Genomic DNA, 19,333 nt, shown 5'->3' with positions numbered 1-19,333 from the left:
TTTTAGAAGGTGATAAGGATTATGGAAAAAATTAAACAGAAGTAAAAAAAGAAAAAATTAAACAAAGAGATTGGAAGTGTGAGGATGGAGAAGATTACAATTTCCCATAGGGGCGTGTGGTAGACAGAAAAAGGGCCCCCCCCAATGCCCATGTCCCAATCCCCAGAAACTGGGAAGATGCTAGAGATGCCAGAAGGAATACAGTTCTGCTGACACCTTGATTTTAGCTCCGTAAGACCCATTTCAGGCTTCTGATCTCCAGAACTGTAAGGCGATTTGCGTTATTTTAAGCCACTAAGTTTGTGGTAATATTATCACAGCCCCCACAGAAAACTAATACAGGTGGTCAGACATGGTGAGCACCTTCTATCATTCATCTATCTATTAATTTCGTTCATGGCTCCTTCATTGAACAGAATCCTTAATTTTATGTATTTATTTTGGAAAACTTCAAACATATACAAAGTGGACAGAATAGTACAATGATCCCCTACTTAGCCCTCACCCCACTTCAACAATGATCAATGCATGGTCATTCTTATTTCAGTTATCCTCCTTCACTTTAAGCTGCTGGAACACTTTCAACATTTTATTATGAGAAATTTCAAACCCTGGCCCCGTCCGTCCTCTCACCTGAGCTGTTGCAGCTGTCTCCCAGGTCCCCCTGCTTCCGCCTTGCCCCCACTTGCAGTCACAGGGCTCTTTCTAAAACAAAATGAGGTCAAGCTTAAAACCCTCCAGTGGGTTCCCCTTATCCCCAGAATCAAACTCACTCCTTCCCCCAGTTGTGACAGCCCTGCTCACCTAAGCCCCAGCTCAGGATTGTTGTGAGGGCCTGTCAAGCGGGGTGTCATGCGGAGTCTCTGGTCCCGCTCCCCACATAGGAACGCAGGACATGGTGAGGCCAAAAAGGAACACCCACGGAGCCATAGATAGGGGAGTCACACCACTATAGTCTCGCTGGCTGCTGGGTTGGAGACACAGGAAGCAGGAGCCGCACGATCCGCAACCAGCCGTCCACTTGTCTCTGCCAACCAACCTCACCTGCTAGCTGCAATCCGCCTCTCTGCAATCCGTAATCCACACTCCACCACGCCAAAACTACACCACCATGCCACACCTTGCTAGTTTAGCTGCGGCAGTTATATTAGAGGCTAATGGCTAACCTGTAACAGCCAGTGGCCAATTAGTCACAGCTGACCACCATCTACTACCTGAGCCAGCACCTTTCTATGTGAGGCTGGGAGCCTGGAAACTGCACTCCTGGCTCTGTCCCCACAGGGCCACAGGAGGGTGTGTGGTTCGCTCAGTGTCTGGTGGCGGCCAGAGTGCTTAGTGACCAGGACTCCTCTCAGACCCACCCCGTCAGGCAGCACATCTGAGTTCAAGTCCAGGCTTTTCCATTTATGTGTGAACTCCAACCAGAGACTGCACCTCTCTGGGGATAACAATAATGCCCATCCTGCTGGGCTGTTGAGATGATGTACGTAAAACCCTCAGCCACAGAAATTTGTGACACAGATAACATATATTGTGTGCTAAAATGTGCCAGGCACTGTTCTAAGTGCTTTACATGGACCCTCAGCATCCTCACCATGAAGCTATGAGGTTGGAACTATTACTCCCATTTAACAGATGAGAACACTGAAGTCCCAGAAAGGTTCGGGAAGTTCCAGCAGAGCCATCAGGACACAGGAGGTTGCTCTTCAAGCCCACACCCCACCACTAGCTCTATGGCCTCTGATGCAACCTGCTACCCCCACCCCAGAGCTTGAGGACCGTTCCTTCAACTGCATTTTTTTCTTCTTTTTGTGTTTATCCCCAGACACTAACCCAGTGATTCTCAGGCCTTTGTGGTCATTAAAAAGACTTGGGGGCTTGTTACTGACAGAATCTGGAATCTGCCTTAGGATACCCTGAGTACTTAGGATTGGGGGGTGGTAGGGTGGGCGGGGTTGTGACACAGGAAGTCAGCGCCCTGCCCTCCTCAAAGCAGCACAGGGAGGAGGTGTGAGGTGTTAGCTTCTGAGTCAGACCACGGTTCAAATTCCAGCTCTCCTTGCCCTGATGTGTGGGGACTCTTGGCGTGGGTATTCCCCTGAGCCTCAGTTCCCATATAGATGTTGAGGTGACAAGCCTTGCTTCCTAAGCATTATCTGTTTGATTCAGTGATGTAAAACCTGTAAAAAGCTCAGTACAGGTCCTGACACAGTACAGGAAGAGCTAAATCAATGGGACCTTATGTATTGTTATTATTAATAATCAGTATTGTCGTTGTCCTGGTATTGTGTAACCTCAGCTTCACCTCCTCTGTGCCTCAGTGTAGTGCAGGGGATCCTGCCGACTTCGCCATGTGTCATGCAGGGTGTCAGGCAGGGTCTCTGGTCCCACTCCCCACATAAGAACGCAGGATATGGTGAGGCCAAAAAGGAACACCCACGGAGCCATAGGTAGGGGAGTCACACCACTATACTCTCACTGGCGACTGGGTTGGAGACACAGGAACCAGGAGCAACACAATTCTCAACCCTCACTGCGCCGCTTGCAGGCTCAGCCACCATCTTCTTGCTAGCTCCCCCCTTTTTTTCTGCTAGCCTAGCCTCGGCAGTTATATTCATGGCTAATGGCTCACTGGTTACAGCTGACGGCCAACTAGCCACAGCTGCTGGCCGTTTGATCACAGTCGATGGCCATTTACTACCTGAGCCAGCACCTTTCTATGTGAGGCCGAGAGCCTGGAAACTGCTTTTTGGGGCTCTGTCCCACACTCAGTATCCCCATCTGGGCAGGAGACTTCTGAACAGGGAAGGAAGTCTTGAGCAGGGTCCGAGGCTCAGAGTGGGGGGACCAATGTCTACACTGGCTGGCTCCATAGTCTAAATTATGTCTATCCAGGGTCTAAGGATTCAGGAGCAGCCAGTGCTGGGCAAAGGCTTGGGCCACAGTGCCCTCTGGTGGTCAAATCTTTGGGTTCCGGGTTAGAAGTGACCAAAGGTTGGGACGTCCAGGATCACCATTTGGGTGACAGGAAGATCAGGTATTAGGGCCGTAAGAGGTCAGAACAGGGACTTGCCCTCTGTATGGAGAGGTCAGGGGATCAGGACTTGTAAAGATTCCTCTGAAATATACTCCAAGAAGCCCCTCCCTGCCCCCCAGCCTGGATCAGGAGCCTTCTCTGGGCTCCCACAGCCCCCTGCACTTCCCTGTCCCCGCCCTGACCCCTCTGCCTGGGCGTACCTCACTCTTAGCTGTTGTTATGTGGTGATGGGTCTGTTATCCTGCTGCACTGTGAGCTTAAGGCAGAGCCTTAGGGCACAGCCATCAGACACGTCACTCTGTGTCACCAGCACGCCCACACAGGGCTAGAGACAATAATACTTTAGGACCTGTGAATGTGCCTGTTAACCTTTCCCTTCTCTTTGCCTTTTAGCTCCAGACCCTCTGCTGGGAAGGTTTCCTTAATTTAACCCCATCCCCACCCCCTTCAGCTTGTCCAAGTGTCCGTGTGTGGGAGGGCACAACTTGGAACTCACCTTACTCTCTCTCTGTTGGTTGCTTATCTCAGATCTCAACTCTGGAAAGAGACACAGAGCATAATAACTTATTTATGTATTTATTTGACAAATAATTACTGAACACCTGCTATTTTTCAGGCTCTGTTCTAGGCACTGAGGAGAAAGCAGTGGATGGAGCAATAGTCCCTACTCTCATAGAGCTGGTATTCTAATGGGTCAGACAATAAATCAGATAGCTAAATAGGTCTACAACATGATGACAAACTATAATAAGTGTTGGAAGAAAAATAAAACATTTCAGAGGACAGAAAGTTATGGGGGCTGCTATTTTAGCTGAGGTCGTCTCTGAGGAGGTGACATTTAATTAGAAACCTAGGAAGGGAGCCATGCATGTATTTAGGGGAGGAGCATTCCAGCAGTGCAAAAGCAAGTGCAAAGTTCCTGCGGCAGGACTGGAATGTTCCAGGAACAGAGAGGAGGCCAGTGTGGCTGGAGCAAAACTAGCCAAGGGAAAGACAGAGGGAGATGAGGTCAGAAATGTGATGGGGTCAGAAATGTGAGGGGACCCAGCAAGACCTTGAAGGCATAGTGAGGGCTTTGCATTTTATTCTAATTGTGGGAAAAGCCATTGGAGGGTTTGAGCCAGAGAGCAGTGTGAAGCTATATGTTTTAGATAGCCCACTCTGGCTGCCACGGAGAGAATGGACATAGGCTGTTCAGGTGGGAGAAGACAGTGGGTAGTAGGCTGTGAAGAGGAGAAGCGTGTGTGGTCCTGGATTTATTTTGTGACTGTAGAAATAACAGGATTTGCTGATGGGCTTGGTGTGTGTATATGAAAAAGAAGAGGGGAGTCAAGGCTGATTGCACTTAGAACAAATCCATTTTCTTTATAATGCCCTACAAGGCCCTACATGATCTGGGTCCTTGCTCTCTCCCCAAACTTCTCTCCTCACCATCCTGTCACTCTGCTCCAGTTACACTAGCTTTCTTACTGATGGTTGTACATGCCAAGCTTGTTCCCCTTTCCCTTATATTGCATGGCTGGCAATTTCTCAGGTCTCAGCTCAAATGTCACCTCCTCAGAGAAACCACCCCTTTCTTTATAGCACTTATCACTCTCTAAAATTATCTTATCTATATATTTTATTGTTTATCATCTGTCTTTCTTTACTAGAAGCTCAGCTCCTTGAAGGCAGCGACTTTGTTTGGTCACTGCTGTATCCCCAGTGCCTAGAAGAGTGGCACATAGCAGACACTTAATAAATGAACAAAGACATTGATTAACCCCTGTGCTTGTTCACCGGCTGGCATACACAGATGAGGCACCTAGACAAGCATAGATAAGAATTCACGGCAGAGCTTGGGGTTATCCACATACCCTGGGAAGACCCAGAAGCCAGGGACCACTTGCTCCCGCGCCTGCGGTGCCTGGATGTTGGAGAGCCGGAGCTGGGAATGGAGCACCCTAGGGAGGAGAGAAGGATGCTCTCGGGCGAGCCTAACCCCTCGCTGTATCCCCAGCAGCCAATGGGCGCACGGTACTCCCGACGCCCCCTGGGACCTGTAGTCCGGGCAGGGGCGCCCTCGGGCTCCGCTGCTCGCCCCTAGACTCCAGGTCCCGTCGTGCGCCGGGAGGCGCGGGGATTGGCCCAGCCCCGCCCCCGGCCCGCCCCGCTCCGCTCGCGCCGCAGCCCTAAGAATGAATGAAATCGTAGCGCGCTGGGCGGCCGAGCGGGCGGCGCAGGCCGGGCTGGGCCCGCGCGCGGCGGCAGCGGCGCCCCGGGCCGGAGGTGGCCCAGCCGAGCGGGCGATGGCCACCGCCATTCAGAACCCGCTCAAGTCGTGAGTGTCCCCGCTGTCCACGTCCCTCCACCCGCCCCGCCCTTCCCCCCGCCCTTGCTGGGGAAGGGGATGCACTGCGTTGATGGTAGTTGAATGCCCCCTCCGGAGCGCCCCCACACCCCTAAGGCGCCCGCCAACCCCTGTCTCCCCATGGAGTTGGGGGCGGGAACCCTTCTAGGGTCGCGGGGGCGCCTCTTCTTTGTCGCTGTCAGTGAAGGAATGTGGTGCGGGTTGGGGGATGGCAGAGGCCGTTTCCCCACCCAGAGTGGGGGTAGGGGCTTCCCTCTCCTCCTCCTCCATCTCTCCTGCTCCGTGTCTCTCGGGGCGCCGGGCCTTCCCCAGCGTGAGGCTGGGAGTACGCACGCCTGAGTCCAGACCTCAGTGTCTGGGGACTCCACCACCCTTGCCCCTCATTGAAACACCTTTCTCTCCTCTTCCCTGCCTCTTTTTCCCCGGACCTCGGTCCACGCGGCCGCAGGGTGGGAGCTGAGACGTCGGGGGTCCCTGTTGTCTCCTCTTTTTTCCTCCTGGGTCTTCAGGTCCTAGAAGCCCCGATGCCCCCGTCAGCTTAGACTGTGGAATCTCTCTCTCTTCCCCGCTCATACACATCTAACTCGAGCATCTCTCATCCCCTTGGGTACCAGATGCCTCGGGAGAAGGTGCTGGGAGCGCCTTTAGTCTCCGGGGATTCCCTCTCTCCCTGTTCGCGTTCCTTCCTCCGTGCGTTAGCTTCCTCCCTGGGCCCAGTGTCTGGGAACCCGGACACCTTCGTGCCTAGCTCCTTCCCATCTCTCCCCTCTCCTTGCCATCCTCATTCTTTCCATCTCTCTCTCCCTCTCTCTCTCTCTCCATCTCCATCTCCATCTCCATCTCTATTTCTTTCTCCCTTGTCGGGATCCCGTACACCCAGGTCCCAGCGCTCCCCACCCCCCTTCCCCTGGCGGTGACAGCGTGCTCGGAGTGACAGGCGCGCGGCCGCTCCCGCCCTCCCTCCCCTGCTGGCGAGCGCGCACTCCCTTCCCCCTTCTTCCCGGCTTGAGGGAGAAGACCAGGGGCAAGTGCCCGCGGCGCCGCACAAAGGGGCCGGGCGACCTCCCCCACCTTTCCCCCCGACCCGGTGCGCCTGCTGCCTTGACCTTGAGCAACATGTGCTGGGGGCTTGAGGAGAGGGGAGGGGCACGGGAGCACCCCCCACTCTAATGCCCCCAGTTGTTTCTGGTTTCTGGCGGGGAGAAGTTGGGAAAGGAGGGTGGCTGGTGGCTTTGCGGTGAGCAAAAGAGGACTTGGACAGCCGGTGTGGGGCTGGGGTCAGTGTGAGATGGTGTGTGATGGAGACACTTTTCTGCCTCCCTCTCATTCTAAGTCGTACTCACAGACAGATGTCTTCCTATGAGGACGCCATGCCCTCCAGCTGGCTGGGACTGGATTCCTGTGCCAGTTGGTGGATCTATCGGCATCCAGGCCTCTTCACTCTGACCCTGGCCTAGACCTCTAGGAGGAGGTGAGGGACAACCCATTGCAGGGACCTGGAGGCCAGAGTTAGCATTGGGGTGGAAGTGCCAGCACCCTTCCTTCTTTGCTCTCACTTTTCGAGGGTTCTGCAGAGGTGAGGATAGAGACTAGCTCCTGAAAGAATGTGCAAGTCTATTCCCCTTGGGAGTGGGAGGCTGGGGGTGCAGCCCTTAGGAATTCTGCCTGCCTGCATTCAAATCCCAGCTTGAGCCATGAATCCCCCCTCCCCCCACTTCAGTGTTACCATCTGTGTATTGGGGAATCATAACAGTTCTTATTACCTCTTGGGGCTGTTTGATCTTTGTAGAGCACTTAGTACAGAGCCTGACCCTGACTAAATGTAGTGATTAGTAGTAGTAGTGTCAATACTGATTTCATTTGTGGTCCAGTTTCCCACAGGGCATTGGGGGGTGGGGATAGGATTGTTTGGGCAGGGGAGAGAACTGGGAGTTCAAGTGTGGGAGAGGGGTCAGTGAAGGTGAGTGAAAGTGACTGACGGGGTAGGGAAAGGGAGGGAGACTCCTCTCTACCATGTTTCCCCGAAAATAAAAGCTAGCCGGACCATCAGCTCTAATGCGTCTTTTGGAGCAAAAATTAATATAAGACCCGGTCTTATTTTACTATGACTGGGTCAATATAATATAATATAATGTGATATAATATAATACTGGGTCTTATATTAATTTTTGCTCCAAAAGACGCATTACAGCTGATGGTCCGTCTAGGTCTTATTTTCAGGGAAACAGGGTAAGTGTCAGCCTGGGTCTGTGGGTGGACAAGGGCCTCCAGGAGGTGATGGAGTGTCTACACTCAGGCTCCAAAACGATGAGAGAGTTTGGGGGTGGGGCAGTAGTGAGCCAGGATTTCTGAGGCTAGGGACGTAGGGAGCAAGTGTTAGCGGGTGTGTTGAGGGATTGGAGGGTGGTGGTGGCAGGTGAGAGAGGAAGGTGGCAAGGGTACCCTCTGAGCTGAGCTGACAGGTCAGGGCCACGGCTTACTGTGGATGACGTATGGAATGGCTGTTATAGGGGCCTGGAGGCCATAGTGAGCATGCGGCTGCCACAATCCCTGACTTACTCCCCTTGCCACCTCCTTTGGGCCAGATGTGAAGCAGAGACCCCTCCCTCAAGGCCTTACCTCCTTGGGGGGTGATGGGGAGAGTGTGGAAGGGGTCTAAGACTAGAGGTGTTTGTGTGTATGGCTATGGGAGGCCTGAGGGGATCTCTCACCAGGGTTAGGTGAGGGAATCAAACAGAAGGGGTGAAGGCTGGTATGCCTCTTGTGTCTGCTGGAGAGCCCCCTGGTGGACAGGACGTTGGTAGGTGTTTTCATTTATGCGAGGCTCAAACCTGAACATAAAGTTTGGACTAGGAGTGCTGTGGGTGTGTGCATAGAGACTGAGCAAGTGTGTGTGACCGGGTGAATCAGCTCACTCTCTGGGTATCTCTTAGGGTGGAGTCAGTGTGGATGACAGTGGGAGAGTGGGAGAGAGAAGGTGGTAAGGCCCACTTGGGGATAGGCACCTGGGGGAGTGAATCCTTCCCTGTCACACCTTCAAACAGCCTGTTTTGGGAGGCTGTGGGGCATGTAACTTCACCTCTCTGTGCCTCAGAGTCCTCATCTGGAAAACGGGAGTAATAATATCATCACCCTGGAGGGTCATTAATCCCTGTAAAGCACTTAGAACTGTGCCCAGCACATGGTGGGTGTTCAGTATATTTATTCATTCATTCAACAAATATTTATTGGGCATTTACTATGTGCCAGGCATTATTCTTTCTAATGGTAACAATATCACCATTTTACATCTTAGTACATATCAGATCCTCTTTGTGGGATGAATGAATTTATTGAGCACCTACTACCTGCCAGGTACCTTTTAAAACACTTCACTTATGTCATATAATCCTTACAACATCCAATGAGGCACCACCCTCATTTTGCAGATGAGAAAACCGAGGCCCAGGAAGGTTAAATTATTTGCCCAAGGTCACATGGCTACCAAGTAGCAGAGCCAGTATTTGAACCTAGAGGAATATGGCTACAGCTCCTAACTAGCACTGCTGCTGTCAGGGCTGCGAAAGGTTTGAGTAGGGCAGGCGGGGGGTCTCTGTGAGAGTGGGACAGGATAGGGTTCTCCGGAGCTAGGAGTGACTGGAGGGTGGGGAGGGGGCGGTATTAGTGAGTCCAGCGTCTGCACGAGCCGCGGATGTTGGTGGGACGTTTGTGTAGGCATCTGTAAAATGTCTGAGTCTCCTGGCTCTGAAGTGTGTGTGTATGTGAGTGTGTGAGGTGTGGGAGTGGAGTGTGCTTGAGTGGGCAGCAGTGAGTATACATGTGAATATGTGTGTAAACTGCCGTGTGGGTGTGCGAGTCCGATGTGCGTGTACGCCGTGAGACCAGATGAGTGTATGAGTGAGCGTGTGTGAGTGACTGTGCGTGCTGCCCGGCCCCACCTCTGCACCCTCTTACCCGCGGGGTCCCGCGATCTCCCAGGCCTGGACTACGACTCCCAGAATGGCCCAGGCGGGCCCGCCCCGCCGCCGTGATTGGCTGTGGCCCTCTTGCTCCCGCCCCCCGGGAATGAATGGATGGGCGGCCTCCGCGCCCGCCCGTGCGCTGGGAGGACCGACCCGGCGGGGACCTGCTGGGGGCAGGACCCGGGGAGCAAGATGGCCACGGTCATCCCCGGCCCCCTGAGGTGCTGCAGGCAGGCGGCAGGCTGGGGAGGGCATGCGGGCGGGTCTGCGCGAGCGTGTGTGTGTGGCAGCTGGGGGTGGGGCCGATGGGTGTCTGGGGGGCTGTCACCGTGGGCCCGACTGCGCGGGGGTGCGAGTGTGTGACTATGGGTCTCTGACAAGAACGGGGTCCGATGCGCTGATCTTGGAGGAGCGGAGTGTGGGGGGAACTCAGAGTCCTCTTCGGGTCCTGTTCGAGGCAGGGGTCAGGTCCCACCCTGCGACTACCCGGGTTGGGGAGAGGGTGAAATGGCGGGGGGGTGGGCGGGCGGGGTGCGCGGACCTTGGTAAACTTGAGTGAAGCCCACACTACCTTTGTCTTGGGATGTGGAGTGTGTGTCACTTGTTTGTTTTCTGGTTTTTCTGGATATGTGCATGGAGATGTGTTTCATTTCTTTTATTCCACACTAGGTATTGGGTATTTGGGTCTTGGAGTGTGTGTACATGTCCTTTGAAACTGTGCATCATTTGTGTTCTGTGTCTTTGGATATGTAGGTATGCATCTATCTATGTGTAAATTTTTGTGTGAATATGGGTGGATTTGTCTGTTTTTATGTTGTATATGTGTGTGTCTTTGTGTGTTTGAATATATGGTATTTTAGATGTTGGCTTCTATATTGTGTATCTTTGTGAATGTGTGTATCCTGTGTGAATCTGATTTCTTTGTAGTGTGTGTGTGTATATGTGAGATTTGTCTGTGTTGTCTGTGGATATGTGTGTAAATGCATATGTGGGTAGTTTGTTTTAACATTTCTTTTAACATTTGTGTATGTGTGTTTGGATGCATAAGTGTATGTGTTTGGATGCATGAGTGTGTGTGTGTGTGTGTGTGGTGTGATCTGTTTGCATATTGTGTGTCTTTGTGTGGGTGATTTGTTTATGTTGTGTATCTTTGGATATGGGATGTGTATTTGTACATGGATATATGTGTGATCTGTCTGTTTCTATACTGTGTGACGGGATATTTGTGTTTTTCAGTAGATATGTGTGTGTGCACATATGTGAGACTTGTCTGTTTCTCCTTTGTGAGTCTTGGGATATGTTTCTCTTTGTGTGTGAATCCTATGTGATTATGTGTGATTTGTGTTGTGTGTTTGGATATGTGCATATATGGATAGGTCCCACTGTGTTTTTGTTTCTATATTGTGTATGGCTACTCGTTGGCTTACTTGAGTCTCAGGTGGGGGGTTCCTGGGTCCAGGAGCCAGGAGCGACCAGAAGGGACAGGTGAGGTTGGCAGAGTCGGCCCACCCGTTCCGGATGGCTGAGCCGGGGGAGGGGTACTGGGCGCCCTGGCGCGCCTGCCCTTGCTGACAGCAGCCCGCCCGCTCACTGCCTCTCATCGCGCCTCGCAGCCTAGGCGAGGACTTCTACCGCGAGGCCATCGAGCACTGCCGCAGCTACAACGCGCGCCTGTGCGCCGAGCGCAGCCTGCGCCTGCCTTTCCTCGACTCGCAGACTGGCGTGGCCCAGAACAACTGCTACATCTGGATGGAGAAGACCCACCGCGGGCCAGGTACCCGCCAGGAGGGCGGGGGCGGGGCGGGGCGGCGGCGTGGCAGCCGCGTTCTTACTGCTCTTCTCACCGCCCTGCTCACTCCAGGTTTGGCTCCAGGACAGATCTACACATACCCTGCCCGCTGTTGGAGAAAGAAACGGCGACTCAACATTCTGGAGGACCCCAGACTCCGGCCCTGCGAGTACAAGATCGGTGGGTGGAGCTGCCTGTGCCTGGGGGAGCCCCCATGAGTGTCCCCAGCACACTCTAAGTGTGTAGCGATGCCAGCGTGTGTCTGAGCATTCGCCTTATCTCCCTCCTAGAGAGTGTGTGAGTGGCTGGCTGTGTGTCTCCTGGTGTGTGCTTGGGTGTAGTCCAGAGTTTCCCGTCTTCCCTGAGTGACTGAGCTTGGGACGGTATGGTCTCCTATGTGGGCCCAGGTGTATTTGAGAGCGGACTGGTGTCTGTTATGTGTGTTTAAGTGTATCCAGTCTTTGTATCTCTTCCCTTGTGAGCTGGGATGTATCAGAGAGTCTGGCTCTGTTTCTTCCTGTGGGTGACCGAGTGTGTCTTGATGTGTTGGAGTGTCTGGGTATAACTCTTGCCATTGTAATAGAGTGTATCTAAGTGTCTGAGCCTCTTTCCAGGTGTTTCCAAGTGTATTAGAAGGTTTATTTTCTCGTGTGTGTTTGGTCTGTCAGGATATCTGGCTGTTCCTGAGTGTGTCTGGGTATAGCAGGGTGTCCGGGTGCCTCTTCTGTTGAGCGCCCAGATGCTTCGAACATCTGGGAGGTTATCTTCTCCTAGTGTCTGGTGTATTTCTGCTCATGTGTGTTGGTCCACCAGAGTGTCTGACCTTATCACTTCTTGAATGTGTCCAGTGCTATCAGAGTCACTGGCTATTTTTCTTCCCTTGTCCAGGTGTACCCAAGGTTCTGTGTGGGTCCAGGTGAATTAGAATGTCTACCTGGGTGTATCTGATTGCTTCAGAGGGACTGTGTGGATCTTCCCTGTGTATCCATCTGAGTGATTTTCTCTAGTTATGTCTATCTCCCCCATGTGTATCCAGGTGTATGGTAGGGTCTGGCTGTGTCTTCCCCATGTGGGTATGGCTGTCTGATGGTCAAACAGTCTCTTTCTGAGCATCCCTGGGTGTATCCAAGGGTCTGCATGAGTCTCCTCCACGTGTCTGGATGCATCTGAGTGGGTATGTCTCTTCCTTTGTCTGACTATCTCAGATGATCTGTCTGTATCTCCCGTGTGTATGTTCATGTGTATCCTGTTTGACTGTCTGTCTCTCTCCATATTCGTCCAGGTGTAAGTGAGGGTCTCGCTGAGGTATCCTCCATGTATCTAGGTATATACAAGGATCTGGTCGTATCTCCTCCTGAGTGTCCGAGAGGATCTGAGGGTCTGGCTGTGTCTTCCCCAGGGTCTGAGCACCCTTCCCAGTTATGTGTGGTTGAATCTTTGAGTCTGTTGCTGGTTGAGAATGGGAAAGCCTCTTCACTTCTGCAAATAACATGGTTCCCTCACCTGGGCAGTTTGAGGGGTCCTCCAGGGACAACGTCTCCACTTGACCCCCTATGGCCTTGTCCACAGACTGTGAGGCACCCCTGAAGAAGGAAGGTGGCCTCCCGGAAGGGCCAGTCCTTGAGGCTCTCCTGTGTGCTGAGACAGGGGAGAAGAAGATTGAGCTGAAGGAGGAGGAGGCCATTATGGACTGCCAGGTAGGACCACCCCCGGGGGCCCCAACTGCCCTCTCACCCCGACTCTGGCCCTGGCACATCCCATTCCTGTTCTGAAACCTCCCCTGGCTCCCTAGGGTCTTTGGGCATCCTAAGTCTCCATCCCCCCCATGCCTCTTCTCTTTGGAAGACCTCCTGACTTGCCCTGCTACCCCCAATTTCCAGCTCTGCACAGAACCTCCCAAAACCTCCCCTCCAGTGCCCCCCATTTTCTTGATCCCAATGCCCCTTTTCCTGCTCACCAGAAACAGCAGCTGCTGGAGTTTCCACATGATCTTGAAGTGGAAGATTTGGAGGATGACATTCCCAGGAGGAAAAACAGGGCCAAAGGAAAGGTATCCCTCCCCTCATTGTAGACGCCATTTATTGAGCAGGCACAGGCATCACACCTTCCCCAGTTTGACCTCACTTAACCCTCAGAACAGCCTGAACAGTGGGGAGGGGATCTTATGCCCATTTCACAGATGAGGAGACTGAGGCTTAGCTATATGAAACCATCTGCAAATCAGATTGTATGGGGGGTGGTTAGAACTATCTTCGTACCTGTGCTACAGATACATGGGAAACTGAACCTCAGAGAGGTTAAGGAAGTTACTCAAGGCCCACAGCTAAGAAGTGGCAGAGCTGCAATTTGACTTTCAGGCCCAAATGATGAAACCTCTATCAGTTCCCTCCCTTTCTTGGTCCCTCACTCCTGACTCTTCCCCCAGGCATATGGCATCGGAGGTCTCCGGAAACGCCAGGACACCGCTTCCCTGGAGGACCGAGACAAGCCGTATGTCTGTGATAGTGAGTCCTTCTGAAGAGGGGGAAAGAGAGAGAGTGGGGCCCAGAGACCTGTCCTCTCCTGCCCCCCCACCTCCTGTTCCAGACCCTGTTGGGGGGATGCTCAGGCCTCTGGCAGAGGGGGAGGTATGATCCTGGAGGCCAGGGTGGAGGCGGCATGGGCTGGGAGGGCTGACTGGCCCTCCCTGCTCGCTCTGCTCTCCAGTCTGTGGGAAACGGTATAAGAACCGGCCTGGGCTCAGCTATCACTACACCCACACCCACCTGGCTGAGGAGGAGGGGGAAGAGAACGCGGAGCGCCACGCCCTGCCCTTCCACCGGAAAAACAACCATAAACGTGAGCAGGCAGGCAGCTTCAGGGTGGTGAGGCCCTGGGAATGGGGGCTGAGGAGTCTGGGAGGGAGGGGGCACATTAGACATTTCTGGAAAATCTCCAGCTCAGCGGTCCCCTCCCCCCACCAACCATGGGGATGCTGGTTCTGGGTTGCCATGGCAACCAACCATCTCTCCCTCGCTCCAGGCCCGGGCGTAATATTTCTGGGTCTGATTTATTGTTTCAATTAGAGCTTGGGGATGGGGGTGATAGATGACTCCCCTCCCTCCTTGCCTCCCTTTCTCGCTTCTCTGCTAAGCTTTGGCCGCGGGGCAGGGTCTGTGGCCTGGGAGCCCTTGGCATCCGCCCATGCCAATCCCATGCCAACTCTGACAGCTGAGGGATGGGGGAGGGCTTGGAGGGAGGCTCTGCCAGTGGAGAAACCATCTTCCCCCCCATCCCTTGGCGGGAGAGGGCAGTCTCTTTATTTTGTCCCCACTGCACACCCAGGCACCTCTGTGTTCAGAATTTTCCTTCTGACAGTCTGTTTCCACAGCAGATCTTGGCCAGTGGTTACTACCCAGTTTTTATCTGGTTGGGGGTGGCTGTCTGGTAGAAGTGTGTATGAGCGGGGAAGCAGGGGACTCTTCCTAAAGCTGTATTTGCCAACTTTTTACTTAATAAAGAGGACATGCCACTTGTCCTCAAAGAGATGGGGGCTCCTGATCAGAATTATTTGGGCCACCCCAACTCTCTTTTGCTCCTGGCCACAGCTCAGAGTAGCTATTCTCTCTCCCCACCTCCCCCAAGCCCGGACCAAGGGGACTACCCCTGGGGCTGAGGCTGGGGGCGGGGTGGAGCCTTGCCTATGGTGAGAGCCCCTCTCTCTGTCCCCCCACTCCCAGAGTTTTACAAAGAATTGGCCTGGGTCCCCGAGGCACAGAGGAAACACACAGGTAGGGACGCCTCCCTCTGCCCCTACTTCTTCAGCGGCCTTGACTGGGTGCCCCGGCCTGTCCACACCAACCCGTCTGCTGTCTTTTAGCCAAGAAGGCACCTGACGGCACTGTCATCCCCAACGGCTACTGTGACTTCTGCCTGGGTGGCTCCAAGAAGACAGGGTGTCCTGAGGACCTCATCTCCTGTGCTGACTGTGGGCGATCAGGTGACACCCCCACCTGAGGTTTCTGGGGGTTGGGGTGGAAAAGACCTCAGGAGTCCAGATCTAGAGAATGGGAGACAGAGGAGTGAGCACTGGGGGATGCAGAGCATGCCGGGGGCACTGAGGAGAATCAGAGGTAGGGGGAGGGAGGCTGACTCACTGCTGAAGACCGGGAAATGGGTCAGGAAGGCTCTGGGAATAATGGGATGTGGTTGTCTTGACACTGTGGTGGTGACACGTGCTTATCATGGTAGGGAGTAGTGAAAGCTGGTTGCCAAGGCATTGTGGGTAGTGGGGCTGTGATAGTAATGGATTGCCACTGCCTGAGTACTGTGGATAACAGCGGGCGCTTGCCATGGAGTTGTGGTTAATAGATGTGGTTTCCCATGGTGGACGTGTGGGTAATAACCCGTGGTTGCCTCAGCCCAGTGGATAATAAACTGTGGTTGTCATGGTATTATGGATAGCGTAGTATGGTTGTCATGGCAATGGGGTATAGTGGGATGTAGTTGTGGCACTGGGAGAGTGGGGTGACTGGCAGAGAGGCAGTGCACAGTATTGCTATTAACAGTTTAGTTGCTGGGAACCAGGATGTGGGGACCCCGCTGTGGACGGTGGTTGCTATGGCATCGTGGCTGGGAGAATGTGGTTGCCACGTTATGTGGTTACCTCTGCACAGTGGTTAATGTGGCTGCCCGGTGTTGTGGGTGGTAGAAAGTGATTGCCACACTACTGTGGGTAATGGAATGCGGTTGCCATGGTGTTCTGGGGAGCAGAGTGTGGTTGCCATGGTGGCTGGGTAGGAGACTGGTGGCCACAGCAGTGTTGCTTGCAGTAGGTCGCTGGGCACTGTGGCAAGGTGGGGTGAGGCTGTGGGTGACAGAAGCTCATCAGCCTTACGAGTGAGGGGTGAGGGCTGAGCCATTTCTTCCCCAGGGGTCAGTGGTCACCGGGGTGTGATGACCCCTAACCGCATCCCTGCCCCTTGGCCCCCAGGACACCCCTCGTGTTTACAGTTCACGGTGAACATGACGGCAGCCGTGCGGACCTACCGCTGGCAGTGCATTGAGTGCAAGTCCTGCAGCCTGTGTGGCACCTCGGAGAACGACGTGAGTGCCCCCGGCCCCGGGACACGACCCAGGGGGCCTCCCCACCTGGCACCTCCACCTTTGCCAGCTGGGCCTAAAGCCTTTCCCTGGAGTCCCTGGTGACCACTAGTAACCTGTATTATTATTATTGTTAGTGGCCATTCATTGAGCCCGGCACTTAATACTCTTCATCTCTCTGACTCCTCCCAACCACCCTCTGAGGTAGGTGCTCATGTTCCCACTTCACAGAGAGGGGAAATGACTTGCCCAAAGTCAGCCAGCTAGGGAAATAGTATAGCTGGGACCTGAACCCACGTCCACTACACTACTGGCTGGCATCAGACAGTCTCAGCGTCATTTTAAGTGTCCTACAAAATCTTATAAGACCCAAACTACAAATTGCAAACTGACAGGCATCAGGGGTGTTTTGCTCCACTGAGCAAGGTTTTGCAAAGATTCCACGGTGCAAACACCACTGGGAGCCATTTCTTGTGGAAGGGCCCACCTCCCCCAGCCCCAGCCCCCCACCCCGGTTTCTGGTGCCCGTGCCCCCAGGGTGCCAGCTGGGCAGGTCTCACCCCTCAGGACCAGCTGCTGTTCTGTGACGACTGCGACCGGGGTTACCACATGTACTGTCTGAGCCCCCCCATGGCAGAGCCCCCGGAAGGTGAGAGAAGAGGTGGGCATGACCCTGGGGTGGGTGGGCTGGAAAGTTGGCTTTCTGCTGGTGAGGACCCTGCCCTCTGGATGGGAGGAGTTGGGCAGCTCTCCTGGACCTGGGCCTAACCCTTTGTATTCTGGCCACCCCCACAGGGAGCTGGAGTTGTCACCTCTGTCTTCGGCACCTGAAAGAGAAGGCCTCTGCCTACATCACCCTCACCTAGGCCTGGCTCTGGCTCACCTGGACCTCTAGGCGGGTGCTTGCCCACTTGCCTCTCGGAGCTCCTCTACTCTCTCCCCATCCTTAATGCCCCACAGTGGGAGGCGGAGAGGGGGAGCCTGAGAGGGGGCTGGGCCGCCCCCTAACCTCTGTGCAAGTGGAATGTTTGCCCTGTGGGTTGGTGGGTCCAGCAGGGCCCCTCTCCCTCCCTCCTTCCCCATCCCTTGGCAAATGGGCACCAGGGGCTTCTGCTCCCCTCAAAGCCATACCCCGCCCTCTGGGCGGGCACGAGGGGTGGTGGATACCAGCCCAGGGCACGGACCCAGCCTTTTTCTAAAGAAAAAGTCAAAAAGTTAAAAAAAAAAAAAGAAATTAATATATACAAAGAGTCCTATAAGGCCTGGCTGGGTGGAGGGGCATTGCTGAGCGCATCCACTGGGCACCAGTCTGTGCCAGCTTCCTGCCTGGCAGCCCCTTCCCCCAGTTTCTGGAGCTGCAGCTGTCCCACCTTCCTATCCCAGGTGGGTACCATTCCCCCCTCTGCCCAGGGCAGGTGGGTGTGGTGTCCACCCCTCGCCCCCTCCTGGTGCCCACCGTGGATACTGCATGATGTGAACCATGGTTTTGAATTCTATTCCGGCCCCCTCCCTGAGAGCCCCACCCTGCCCACTCCGTGCCTGCCATGGCCTCGGGCTTTGTTGCCGCCACTGCCACCGGTGGGGCAGGCGGGCCCCTGCCCAGCGCTTGCTGGGATGAGAAGCACAGACTGCACCGGACTAGCTTTTCCTCCTCCCTCTGCCCTGATCCCCACCGGCCAGGCCGGGCTGCCCCCTGCCCGCCTCGCTGGCTATTTTGGGGGTAGCGAGGGGGCGTGGTTGTTTCTTGTGGTTGTGTGTGTTTGTTGTTCGGGTTAAAAAAAAAAAGGGAAATTGAGACTGCAAGTGGGTGAGGTGGTGGGTTTGGGGGCTCTCCCCCAATCCAGGCGTACCCGCCCCTTGTAAACAAGTCTCCTTTATTGCCTGCCTCTGCTGTGAATTAACTTGTTCTGTGTATTAAACTGGGCCTGACCCCTCTGCTACGACTGCCTCCTTCTCTAGGCTGGTTTGGGGCGTCATCAGAAGGGGAGACGGGGCCTCATTGGGGGAGAAGGAACCGAGGTTAACAGCTGGAGCCAGCCCCTGCCTGCATCTCTCTCCATCCTCCCCTCCCACCACCCCCATCCCCCCCACCCCGCTTTTCTCGGGCTTTGTCCCACCTCCTCCCAGCCTTGGCAGAAAGGAGAAGAGGGGGGATGGGGTGGAGGGGGCTCCCGCCCAGCCAGCTGTGGTTGCCCTGGCAACGGACTGCTGCAGCTGCAGCGGAAAGCCGAGAGGAGGGAGGCGGGGAGTTGGGGGCTGGGGGAAGGGAAGGGATGGAAAGACGAAGATAGCCAGCCCCTCCCAGACTGGTGTAGGGGGCGGGGTGCCAGGAGCACCTCATCCTAGGCTGGGACATCACCTGGGGTTCCCCATCCTGGACATGGGGCCAAGGGCAGAGCGGAAGCAGCAGAGGGGACAAAGATATGGAATGAGAGAGAGGCTGAGATTTGGATGGGGGGGGTGAGGTGTGAGAGGGAACCAGGACACAGATCAGGAGAGACAGATATGAGAGTCACACAAATTTATACAGAAGCAGAAAAGAGACAGCAGGAGAGAGCAAAAGAGGGAAGCAAAAGATCTGGACAGAGATGTAGGTGAGGACAGCCACAGGAATTATAGGTGGAAAGGAACAGAAGAGAGATGGAGATTTAGTGGGAGAGAGAAAATAATATTAATAAAAAATAGACACATCGGAGAGAGACAGGAGGAAGAAGTAGGCAGCGATTTGAAGAGGGAAGCAGAAGAAAGATTCAATGAGGGAGGCAGAGAACCAGAGCACATAAATTAGGAGAAAAGTAAGGGGAGGCACATTTGGGGAGAGCTACACAGTTAGGATCCAGGGAGAGGCAAAATCTCAGGACAGGGACACAGGAAGATGAGAATTCAGGGGAGAGAACAAAGAATTTAAGGGGACAATAGAAAAATCTGTACAGAGCCAAAGGTATGAATGGATTCCGAAAGATTGGGTGAGGAGAGAGCCAGAGATAGGGAGGGGGGCGACTAGGTGAGGCTCCAAGAGGGTGCCTGCGGGGACAAGGCACAGAAGCTGAAAAGGGGCAAGATGGGGAAGGGACGAGCAGGGCACGGTTCAGGGAAGACTGAGGGCTGGCATG

At 54.2% G+C, this 19,333-nt stretch overlaps 1 protein-coding gene and 1 long non-coding RNA gene across 7 annotated transcripts; one reads left to right on the top strand and one right to left on the bottom strand.

The window, feature by feature from the left end:
* Positions 1–633: 633 nt before the first annotated feature.
* Positions 634–4,998, bottom strand: LOC117034687 (uncharacterized). The gene is made up of 3 exons (XR_004425131.1): positions 4,894–4,998; positions 3,534–3,574; positions 634–705 (listed from the first exon to the last, which is right to left on the bottom strand). It is a non-coding gene; the product is annotated as an uncharacterized LOC117034687 (long non-coding RNA).
* A 203-nt stretch (positions 4,999–5,201) lies between these two features.
* Positions 5,202–18,158, top strand: DPF1 (double PHD fingers 1). 6 transcript variants are annotated; one of them, XM_033127930.1, is made up of 12 exons: positions 5,202–5,357; positions 10,968–11,123; positions 11,211–11,318; positions 12,708–12,835; positions 13,099–13,188; positions 13,564–13,642; positions 13,845–13,976; positions 14,858–14,908; positions 14,998–15,117; positions 16,111–16,223; positions 16,788–16,869; positions 17,016–18,158. In XM_033127930.1, exons 2-12 carry the CDS (start codon positions 11,099–11,101, stop codon positions 17,084–17,086), a joined length of 999 nt encoding a protein of 332 aa, XP_032983821.1. In that variant the 5' UTR covers positions 5,202–5,357; positions 10,968–11,098; the 3' UTR covers positions 17,087–18,158. The 6 variants fall into 6 exon arrangements, with proteins under 6 accessions (XP_032983821.1, XP_032983816.1, XP_032983819.1 ...); XM_033127925.1 differs by having other exon boundaries at positions 5,226–5,357; positions 10,963–11,123; XM_033127926.1 differs by lacking the exon at positions 5,202–5,357 and adding an exon at positions 9,441–9,570 and having other exon boundaries at positions 10,963–11,123.
* Positions 18,159–19,333: the final 1,175 nt, after the last annotated feature.

The sequence above is a fragment of the Rhinolophus ferrumequinum genome, chromosome 15, assembly GCF_004115265.2.
Source record: "Rhinolophus ferrumequinum isolate MPI-CBG mRhiFer1 chromosome 15, mRhiFer1_v1.p, whole genome shotgun sequence".
NCBI lineage: Eukaryota > Metazoa > Chordata > Mammalia > Chiroptera > Rhinolophidae > Rhinolophus > Rhinolophus ferrumequinum.
This window is presented reverse-complemented; position numbering and strand designations above follow the sequence as displayed.